Genomic DNA, 10,654 nt, shown 5'->3' on the forward strand with positions numbered 1-10,654 from the left:
GCTGATGCCGGGTTCTAAGGCCTAAAGCAGAGGGTGGAGGGGTGCCCGCCCTTCCCTGGGGCTGGCTCATCTAATTGCAGGAAAGCTGTCATAAGCGCTAAAGCTAGAAGTGTGGACAAAAGGGACCACACGCTAACCTGACAAGCTCAGGGGAGGCCTGCATGGCGGTCTTGAAAACTCAGAGACCTAAAGTCACCACAAAGGATGGTCTGAAATTAAATTTTAACGAAAGCAGTTATGGTGGGCAGTTACGTCCTAGGCCGGTATCTTCTCTGACAAGGTCAACCTTTACCTTAACTGAGCCTATCTGTCTTTTTGCATCTATGATAACATACCCTTGAAATGTCTGGGTAACTTGTAACCTCCCTTTTTCTGGAGCCCCTGGGGCACAGCCAAATATGCTGGGATCCAGGACAGATGCCACCAATTCCTTCATTACCATGTTAATTGTTCCTGCACCGACCTAAGCATGTGTCCATCATTTTACTTTTTATCCAATCCCAGGGGTTTCCCTGCTTTGCTTTATCCCTCCTCCTTAATCTGTCACCAATGAATTTCATGTAACCCACCTACGTCCCTCCTCTGATTTCAATGTATAAATACAGATGTAACCCGCCATTCTCCGGAGCATTATCTCAATTCGTTGAGGTTCTGCTTCCCGGCATATGTTGACAGTTTGCCTCAAATAAACTCACAAAAGTTTTTTACAGGTTTCAATGTTTTTTTTTTACGTTAACAGAAGGAATTGTACGCAAGTGACAGTGATAAAGATGCAGTCATTCCTAGAGGTTTGCAATATTTTCAAAATTTTGCTGAACTCCTACATGAGAGCATTAAGATATACATGAGTTCCTTAGAAGACAATGTTCAAAGTAAGAGACGGCATTTTATTGTTTTTAAAAACAAAATTCAACTGAGTCCATTTGAAGATCTAATTGGCTTTATTAACCAATTCCTGAACCGGACAGCAACCGACTTGTAACTAACTAGAAGGGTGCTCCTAGGAGTTGTACAAAATAAATGAGTTTTCTAGGAACAGGGACAGAGCAAGCAACCATCACCAAAGGTGAAGAAAGGGTTTCTCTTGGGGGGAAAGGGAGTAAGAGCATTTTCCTCCCGCAGGCTCTCTCCTTTCCAATGTGATGGAGAGGGCCCACGCGACAGATGACCTTACTAGAGTTTTACCGGAAAATTCCAGACTGGTGGTTTACAGTGACATTCCTAGGAGAGGTTGGAACTGCATTAGATCAGGTATTAAATCTAGGTTTGGGCCTGTGGTTTTTGTCCTGGTCTAACCCTTCGAACCTACCCAAGTCCCTTTTTCTCTGACTCCGCAGGTAAGAGGGTTAACTTGAAACACAGGCAGGTAGGGCAGGGGTCCGGCGGAAAACGAAGGCAGGCGGAACATAGGCAGGGGCAGACATGACAGAGCAGCCTCACCACAGGAACCAACCAAGCAGAAGCAATGAAATGTTTCTGGACTCACAGCGGGAGATATGGGAAACCAAGGGTGGGCCTGCAGCAAACAGGGGTACCAACGCATAGCAACAGTTCAGGTCGGTTATTGGGCAAAAACAATTGAGGGAATCAAGCAGGTGGCGACACAGGCAGACGAAGAGCAGCTGGTAGCACATACAGACATACCCGTGACCACAAGGGTTCAGCGGGCAGCCCACCACCGGCCCCCCTCCTCTTCCGGGGAGTCGGAGCCGCTTGCAATAACTTCCACACTTTGCTTAAGTCCTCTGGTCCGAGGACCTCATTCTACAGCGTCGAGGCAGGACCCGGTAAAACGCCTCGGCTCACGGTTCCGTTATCACAGGGAGCGGTCAGCAACCCGACTTGGCCCAGTTCTTCCTGGAGAGCTTGACCTCTCCCTGTGCTTCTCCTACCTTAGGCCCTTCCTAGCTCCCTATTCTCCACGGTTTTATTCTCAAAAACCCCTGGACTTGTGTTCTCAAATCCTCCCTACACCAAGTAAAGAACCCACACACTCTAGGCGCAGGGCGGTAATTCCTGCCTGGAAATAAATTAACAGTTTGCGCTCAGCTCTTGTAAGTGAAAAATGTGGTGGCTCTGAAAAGAGCCTTTGGGTTCCGGTGCAAGTGGATAGGATGGAGCTCAAGCCCTCTCGCCCCGGATGCGGCGCGCGAGCTGGATGTCCTTGGGCATGATGGTGACGCGCTTGGCGTGGATGGCGCACAGGTTGGTGTCCTCGAACAGCCCCACCAGGTAGGCCTCGCACGCCTCCTGCAGCGCCATGACGGCCGAGCTCTGGAAGCGCAGGTCGGTCTTGAAGTCCTGCGCGATCTCGCGCACCAGGCGCTGGAAGGGCAGCTTGCGGATCAGCAGCTCCGTGGACTTCTGGTAGCGGCGGATCTCACGCAGGGCCACGGTGCCGGGCCGGTAGCGGTGCGGCTTCTTCACGCCGCCCGTGGCCGGCGCGCTCTTGCGGGCCGCCTTGGTGGCCAGCTGCTTGCGGGGCGCCTTCCCGCCCGTCGACTTGCGCGCCGTCTGCTTGGTGCGAGCCATTCCTAACAGCCAGGAGCCGGGAACCACTGACTAAGAGTGAGGGCTTTCAACGATTATTTATAATGCGGGGCCCACGCTGATTGGATAAGGCATCTGTCCATCAAGTCCCGCCGGAAGTGATTGGAAGCCGCGTCCACTTCCTCATCCCAGGAGCCTCCGGGGCGTATGCAGCAGAAATTAACTTCTTCCTCCCACCTACCCTTTCAACAGCGGCCGTTTTCCAGTCTTTCTGGCCTCTACCCTTTTCTGCGTCTTTTCTCTACAATGCTCTTTGGTTTTTCTGCGCAGAATTTAATGTAAGCATTAAAAAATATACATTGTTTGCTAAATGAAGAATTTTAGTTTTCGCCCCGTAAACGCTTCCGTTTGATCTTTTTGAAAAAGCGCGCGCTACATGGGATTGGCCAAGCAACTGTTGAGCCTCATTCAAGTTTCGGGGGACTAATTTCCTGTCAGTTTCTTAATTCCTCTAAATAAGTTTACGTCTCTGTGGGCTTTTTTCTGTTTACCTTGATTTTACATTTGGTGTTACAGCTACAGTGACATTTACTACCCACTGACTAGCCTTCCCACACGTATCACAACTTCAACTGGGACTTGTAGCTCAGGTGGGAGGAAGTGTGGTTAAGGGAAAAGAATCCTCAAACGTGTAAGTGGCACAGAAAAGACGACCGTGGGCCTTAGTCGCGCTGGGCACCGTGTTGAGAAGCTCCGCCCGTGACCCAAGTCCACGGGGAGCAGCAGGGCTTTCGTCCTCACACCCCGCTGGGGCCCGTGGCGTAGGAGACCGGAATAGGGGATGATGTGTCCCATGAAGATGCAAAACTCAACAGTGAAGGGCGGTTTCATTGCCCTGTCGCTTACTAACTGCATTTGTATTTAAATGGTCACCTTTCACCAAGCGCTGTTCCCATCTAATCTTCTCCATGGTTCTACCCTGAGGGCCCACAGTATTCATCCCCTAATTACCCGTGACGCCCAGTAGCTCCGTTACCGTTTTACTTAGTTGAGGCTAAACTTTTGCTTTTATTGGGAGTAAATAGTGCCATTCCTGGGCGTGTTTGCCCACTGCCATCTACTGTTAGGCTGAGGGATTACAGCAAAGATCTCCGCTCGGATAGGGACAGTGCCAGCGCTTTCAGAGAGAAGGTGGGTGGCTCTGAAAAGAGCCTTTGGTTTAGTTGTTTGCGTTCTTGCCAAAGGAATGCAGGGTCTTACTTGCCCTTGGCCTTGTGGTGGCTCTCGGTCTTCTTGGGCAGCAGCACGGCCTGGATGTTGGGCAGCACGCCGCCCTGCGCGATGGTCACCTTGCCCAGCAGCTTGTTGAGCTCCTCGTCGTTGCGGATGGCCAGCTGCAGGTGGCGCGGGATGATGCGCGTCTTCTTGTTGTCGCGCGCCGCGTTGCCCGCCAGCTCCAGGATCTCGGCCGTCAGGTACTCCAGCACCGCCGCCAGGTACACGGGCGCGCCCGCGCCGACGCGCTCGGCGTAGTTGCCCTTGCGGAGCAGCCGGTGCACGCGGCCCACGGGGAACTGCAGCCCGGCCCGCGAGGAGCGCGTCTTGGCCTTGGCGCGCGCCTTGCCGCCCTGCTTACCGCGTCCGGACATGATTTCTTGAGAAGAAACGAGGGCCTTCTAAGCACCAGATGGGAGAGATGGCACTAAAGGGGGAAGCAAGACAAGTATTTATACTAACGGGAGGTAGCAGGCATGCACTTCCTCAGAACCAATGGGAACGTAGAGCCTGCCTCCCTCATTTGCATAGGAGGCGAGGTTTTTTTTCTTTTTTTTTTTTCTTTGCTCCATTGTAATCCGGTCTGATGAATCTTTATCTTTTTTTCTTTACTAATCATTGAATCAATTAGTTTTTTTTCCCCCGAAATACTATCCTACACGCAGTCAGGCAGGAATTATTGTCCTCAGACAATTGGTTATTCGTCTTTTGGAAAGAAATACAAGCGGGGCAATTTCTAAATAGATAACATTTAAGACGTACATCTAAAAAAGAAAGAATAAGAGATACTTATATGCCACGCGTTGCTTTAACTCTTTTAGAGCTCAGAAAATAGGGAGAAAGGGAAAATAATCCTTTTGGTGGCCCCCGGCTTCTTAACGGATCTGAACAATGAAACCTGCAGAGGAGATGGCCTAAGACAGCCGCTGCGTCTCCATGTCACTCATATTGGGTAGGAGGCGGTCAGGTTGGCCTGGAAGTGCAGAGCGTGAGCACTGCCTTCATTTTAGGAATGTGAAACGTGGACGCCCAGATTGGTTATTTATTAATAATTAATGGCACCAAGGACTGTGAACTCCCGGGTGAAAAGCCTTTGCCATCATTTCCCAGAGCCGCTCCCATCCCCTCTCCCCTTCTTTTCCCACTTGGGCACAACACTCAGGATGCTGGTTATTTCAGAAAGCCGCCCTCCAGCCTGCATGGCCTGCGACCTGTAGTGGCTCTCCTGTGCCTGTAATCCCTACGTTCCCACTCATCTTTGTCCTTCTACCCAATATAAGCAGCTGGCTTACGGTGGGGGCCGAGCAGACTTTTTGTGGATGGCCTGCAGCTCGCCCGTACTGCCGTCATTACTGTAATAAGTGCTCATCTAAGATCGAACCCTGTCTCTTTGTAAACGGCTCCAGTAGTGACAGGCAGCCCAGACCCCTTGGTTGTGCGGTTTCACTATCTCAGTCCCGGTCGTGCACAGTCTCTGGACCTCCTGATAGCTGTCTCTTTGTGGACATTTCTTTCTCTTTTCAGGATTCTCAGTCATCTTCCCTCCAAACTAAAAGTATCCTGGTCCTCTTCATCTGGCTCCAGGCACGCAGAACCCCGCTGTTGGGTAGGGAGACGGCAGAACCTTTTATGACTGAAAAGAGAGTTGGGGATCTCGTCCAGGTCATTTGCCTGTTTTTTTTTGTTGACGGAGAGCAGCAGCTCTGGAGAAGATGTGGGTGTAGCCGAAACCGGTTTGGCTCAGTGGATAGAGCGTCGGCCTGCGGACTGAAGGGTCTCGGGTTCGATTCCGATCAAGGGCATGTACCTGGGTTGCGGGGTTGTGGGCACATCCCCAGTGTGGGATGTGCAGGAGGCAGGTGATCGATGTTTCTGGCTCTCTATCTCTCTCCCTTCCTCTCTGAAAAAAAAAAAAAAAAAAAAAGATGTGGGTGTTTATTAGGGAAATGCATGTATAAACCCTTCAGTGAGGACAAGGGTCTCGAGGTCTTGTTAGTGCTTCCCCAACGGTTCTCTTGCTAAATGTTAACATGCACAACAGTATTTTGCAGACACAGCTGTAAGCAGATGAGCTGGGCTCCAACCCAACCAGGTACCTGTAGCTGGTTGCAAAGAAGAAATCAACATGAAATTGACCAACATGGTTTGTATAAGCCTTGTCTAGCCTCCCTTCTGGAGACAGCATTGGAGGTGAGCCCCTACCCTTTACTTGCTGCGAGTAAATAGATGTATCGACAACCACGCCTCATTTGTGAGCAGATCACCCTAAGCAGGGAACCCCGTAGTTTGCTAACCATTCCCGGATTTCTCTTAAGCTGATGGGACTGACCCCTGTGTTCAAAGTTGGTGCCCGGCCAGAATCACCTGGGGAGATTAGCAAATTCGTTTCTGTCTTGTCACTACTCCCCACTATAGATCCGGGGAGCTACCATGGAGTGTAGGCATCTGAATTAAAATATATATATTTAGTGATTTTTAGGAGAGAGGGAGGGAGAGAGAGAGAGAAAGAGAGAGAGAGAGAGATGAGAAATAGAGGCCAAACCCAGGCATGTGCCCTGAGCAGGAATGGAAGCAGCAACATTTTGGTGCCGGGGACCATGCTAACACAGGCCAGGGTGACTTTTTCTCATTTCCTCTTCACTTGTGAGGCATCAGCCAGGAATCCAAACAGATAACTTTTATAGGTTTGCGTTTAGGAGGCCTGGTGTTTTCCTTTAAGGTTGTCAATTAAGAGTATAGTTTTAGGGAAAGTATTAAATATTTAGATGAAATGAGAGGGGAGGGACGGGGAACAGATGGCAAGATTGAAAGCAAGCAGGCAGGCAAAGTTGTATAGGATAAAATGGGGTGAAAATAACCCCTCCTGAGGTCACCTTAAATAGGATAAGGAATAATCTCACTAGCCAGCGCTTCCCCCTCAAGGGAAGAACAGGAGGGTTCATGATTCTTAAACTACAGCCTGAATTCACCAACAAGCTTATTTGGGGAGGGCCTTTGTATAATCTATACAACAAAAATTATTGACTTTTAAGGCAAGTGTGTTTTTCAAAACTATATTTTGCATTTGCCAAGAAAGAATTTCTCATACACTGGTCGGCTGTTATGTTGGGCTGTGTGTGTGGGGGAAAGTTAATTTTCCTTTAAAAGGGGTTCCTTTTTGAGAAATTCAACTTTAAATTTGACAGTATTTCTTCATCGTGCTCATACACCGAAGGAAAACCTCCCCCCACCCCACCCCGCCCCCCACACACCTTAGAAATAAGCCGTGAGCAGCGATTCTTCACCGGCTCTTCCTCCCCTCCCCCATCCCGGGAAGGAGACCACCCCTCGGACCCTCTTCCCAGCCAAGGGCCTTCCTGTCTGTTTGGATTGGCTTTGGAGCCCCAGCGTCTCTGGAAAAAGGATTGCAAAGAGCAGGCCACACATCTTCCCCTCCCCCCCCCCCATCGCTGTCAGCCAGGAGGTGGCGCCACATATGGATGGAAGGGCGGGAAATTCAAATCCTTTGTCCCTTATCAGAGCGGGAACCCACCCTCCCCACCCTTCTAGGGGAATCCCTCAACCGACCAAGGCCCAGGAGGTGGCAGCCCGGATTACTAGGACGTAAAAAAAAATTCACAGGCGTTTCAGACCGACTGTGGCCACCGATAAACATTTCTAATGAGAAATCAGAGCCATCTCAGGTCACCTGTGTGCAAAGGGCTCGAGGCGGACCCCACAGAAACCAGTGCCCCAGGAGTCGCGCGCAGTCGCCCATGTTTCCCCAAAGCTCCCAAGACAAGGCGAGTGCAGACTCCCGGAAGGAGCGCTGCCCAGACCCACCCTCCTCCCACCCAATCAGCCCAGATCAGAACTCCTCTGGGGGCCCTGCTCTCTAAAGTCCTTGACCGGCTTTCCTACCCAGCGGGGGAATTCCAAACCCATCGGAAACCCGCAGAGGTAAGTAAAGTGATCCTTTGTAGGTACATTTCAATGAACACCTAGGGCACCTTGAAGGTGACACAAAACATGAACTAGACAGCCATGGGGCACAGCACCACGTTCACTTAAAACCAAGTGACCGTGGAGATGGAACCTGGGCTGACTTTTCCACAACTAAGGACTCAAACTGAACCGACCGCATGAAACAGTGACCTGGCTCACAAACGGCAGTTACAGCTTTCCTTGGAGAACGTGGGTGGCTCTGAAAAGAGCCTTTGGGTTTGACAGGGGCCGAAGCACCTCACTTGGAGCTGGTGTACTTGGTGACGGCCTTGGTGCCCTCGGACACGGCGTGTTTGGCCAGCTCGCCGGGCAGCAGCAGGCGCACGGCCGTCTGGATCTCGCGCGACGTGATGGTCGAGCGCTTGTTGTAATGCGCCAGGCGCGACGCCTCGCCCGCGATGCGCTCGAAGATGTCGTTGACGAACGAGTTCATGATGCCCATGGCCTTGGACGAGATGCCGGTGTCGGGGTGCACCTGCTTGAGCACCTTGTACACGTAGATGGAATAGCTCTCCTTGCGGCTGCGCTTGCGCTTCTTGCCATCTTTCTTCTGAGCCTTGGTGATGGCTTTCTTGGAGCCCTTCTTTGGGGCGGGCGCCGATTTGGAAGGTTCCGGCATGGCGTCTGCAAAGGCTGTAGAATTCCTGGTCGCAGTTTCTACAACGGAGACGAAGGATGAAGGCCTGAGAGCTCATTCAGTATATATATGTTTCTCGATTTAAATGAGGAATTAAGAATCCTCACTTCTGATTGGTTAGACCCTACATGTCACCGAGGGGCGTGGTCTATGCAAATAAGAAATACACAGTTCTCTTTTCTATTGGTCAGAACATATTTTAACCAATCATATGTCTTATCGCTCTATCCAAGCTGTAGCTATAAAAGGGTTTCTTCAACTTCACATTCTCACATCGCTTTTTTGCAGCGGTTTTCCCTGCACGTTAGAAGTTTGCTAATATGTCTGGACGCGGCAAGCAAGGCGGCAAGGCGCGCGCCAAGGCCAAGACGCGCTCCTCGCGGGCCGGGCTGCAGTTCCCCGTGGGCCGCGTGCACCGGCTGCTCCGCAAGGGCAACTACGCCGAGCGCGTCGGCGCGGGCGCGCCCGTGTACCTGGCGGCGGTGCTGGAGTACCTGACGGCCGAGATCCTGGAGCTGGCGGGCAACGCGGCGCGCGACAACAAGAAGACGCGCATCATCCCGCGCCACCTGCAGCTGGCCATCCGCAACGACGAGGAGCTCAACAAGCTGCTGGGCAAGGTGACCATCGCGCAGGGCGGCGTGCTGCCCAACATCCAGGCCGTGCTGCTGCCCAAGAAGACCGAGAGCCACCACAAGGCCAAGGGCAAATAAGGAACAAATCGCAACATCCAAAACCAAAGGCTCTTTTCAGAGCCACCCACGCTTTCACTAAAGAGCTTGCCGGGAAATGTCCGTTTTTAACAGCGACTAATTCTACAGTCTACCAGTAGGTGGCAGTGTGTGAACATTAACTCCAATAAAAACAATTTAGCATCAGCCAAGGAAAATGGGTACCCGGACACTTGACAATCACAGGTAATTAAGCTGATGAGTGCTGCATGCCCTGGGGGTTAAACCGGGAGAAAACGGGAGGGCAACGAGGCTTGGTGAAAGGTGACTATTTAACTGCAAATATAGTTAGTGACCTATCGGGCAATAACTCTTGAGTTGTTTTGCATCTCAATAGGACAGACACATCATCACCAATTTTCCCATCTACCGGGGCCCTAGTGGATTGTAAGTAACAGCAACACTGCTGGCCTCCGAGTCAGGTTCCTTAGGCGGAGCTGCTCACCACGGGGCACAGCATGGCTCTAAGAAGGCTCAGTCATCTTTTTGTACTAAGTACACGCTTGAGGGTTTCTTTAACCACACTTTCCACAACTCTCAGTTGAAATTGTGAAACGTATGAGAATGTTAGTGAAAAGTAAATGTTACTGTAGCTGTAACACCAAATGTGAAATCGAGTTAAGTAGGCATTTAGAAAAAGCCTAAGAAACATTTTAAAACCTCTACACGTAAGTAGAGAAATGAAGAAACGGACGGGAAATTGGCTTTCCTAAATTTGAATGAGATTCAAAAATCACTTGGCCAATCCGGTGTAGCGCGCGCTTTTTCAAAAAGATCAGACGATAGCCCGTTTCCGGGGCCAAAATTTAAAATTTTTATTCAGGAAACAAGACATATAATGGTAATTATTTACATTAAGTTCTGCGGGGAAAAGCCAAAGAACATTGTAGAGAAAAGAGGTCAAGACGGTAGAAGCGAGAAAGAGTAGGAAACAGCCGCAGATGAAAGGGTGGGAGGGAGAAAGAAGTTAATTTCCGGTCCAAACGCGCGGGAGGCCTGCGGTCCGGAAGTGGATGAGGCTTCCAATAACTTCCCTGCGTGTCTTGATGGACAGATGCCGTATCCAATGAGAGCGGGCCTCGCCTTATATATACTGGTTGAGAGCCCGCGCTGTTATTCCTCTAGCAGTTTGCTACGTTGGGTGCTTTGCTATGGCTCGTACCAAGCAGACGGCGCGCAAGTCGACGGGCGGGAAGGCGCCCCGCAAGCAGCTGGCCACCAAGGCCGCCCGCAAGAGCGCGCCGGCCACGGGCGGCGTGAAGAAGCCGCACCGCTACCGGCCCGGCACCGTGGCCCTGCGCGAGATCCGCCGCTACCAGAAGTCCACGGAGCTGCTGATCCGCAAGCTGCCCTTCCAGCGCCTGGTGCGCGAGATCGCGCAGGACTTCAAGACCGACCTGCGCTTCCAGAGCTCGGCCGTCATGGCGCTGCAGGAGGCGTGCGAGGCCTACCTGGTGGGGCTGTTCGAGGACACCAACCTGTGCGCCATCCACGCCAAGCGCGTCACCATCATGCCCAAGGACATCCAGCTCGCGCG

At 51.4% G+C, this 10,654-nt stretch overlaps 4 protein-coding genes across 4 annotated transcripts; 1 reads left to right on the forward strand and 3 right to left on the reverse strand.

The window, feature by feature from the left end:
• Positions 1-1,129: 1,129 nt before the first annotated feature.
• Positions 1,130-3,039, reverse strand: LOC132220835 (histone H3.1). Its single transcript, XM_059674480.1, has one exon. The coding sequence runs from the start codon at positions 2,530-2,532 to the stop codon at positions 2,122-2,124; it is 411 nt and encodes a 136-aa protein (XP_059530463.1). The 5' UTR covers positions 2,533-3,039; the 3' UTR covers positions 1,130-2,121.
• A 606-nt stretch (positions 3,040-3,645) lies between these two features.
• LOC132220845 (histone H2A type 1) lies at positions 3,646-4,178 on the reverse strand. The gene has a single exon (XM_059674498.1). The coding sequence runs from the start codon at positions 4,137-4,139 to the stop codon at positions 3,747-3,749; it is 393 nt and encodes a 130-aa protein (XP_059530481.1). The 5' UTR covers positions 4,140-4,178; the 3' UTR covers positions 3,646-3,746.
• Positions 4,179-7,907: 3,729 nt separating this feature from the next.
• Positions 7,908-8,423, reverse strand: LOC132220859 (histone H2B type 1-B). Its single transcript, XM_059674514.1, has one exon. It carries the CDS (start codon positions 8,366-8,368, stop codon positions 7,988-7,990), a length of 381 nt encoding a protein of 126 aa, XP_059530497.1. The 5' UTR covers positions 8,369-8,423; the 3' UTR covers positions 7,908-7,987.
• A 255-nt stretch (positions 8,424-8,678) lies between these two features.
• Positions 8,679-9,961, forward strand: LOC132220844 (histone H2A type 1). Its single transcript, XM_059674497.1, has one exon. The coding sequence runs from the start codon at positions 8,707-8,709 to the stop codon at positions 9,097-9,099; it is 393 nt and encodes a 130-aa protein (XP_059530480.1). The 5' UTR covers positions 8,679-8,706; the 3' UTR covers positions 9,100-9,961.
• Positions 9,962-10,654: the final 693 nt, after the last annotated feature.

This window comes from Myotis daubentonii, chromosome 18 (genome assembly GCF_963259705.1).
Source record: "Myotis daubentonii chromosome 18, mMyoDau2.1, whole genome shotgun sequence".
Classification (NCBI taxonomy): Eukaryota; Metazoa; Chordata; class Mammalia; order Chiroptera; family Vespertilionidae; genus Myotis; species Myotis daubentonii.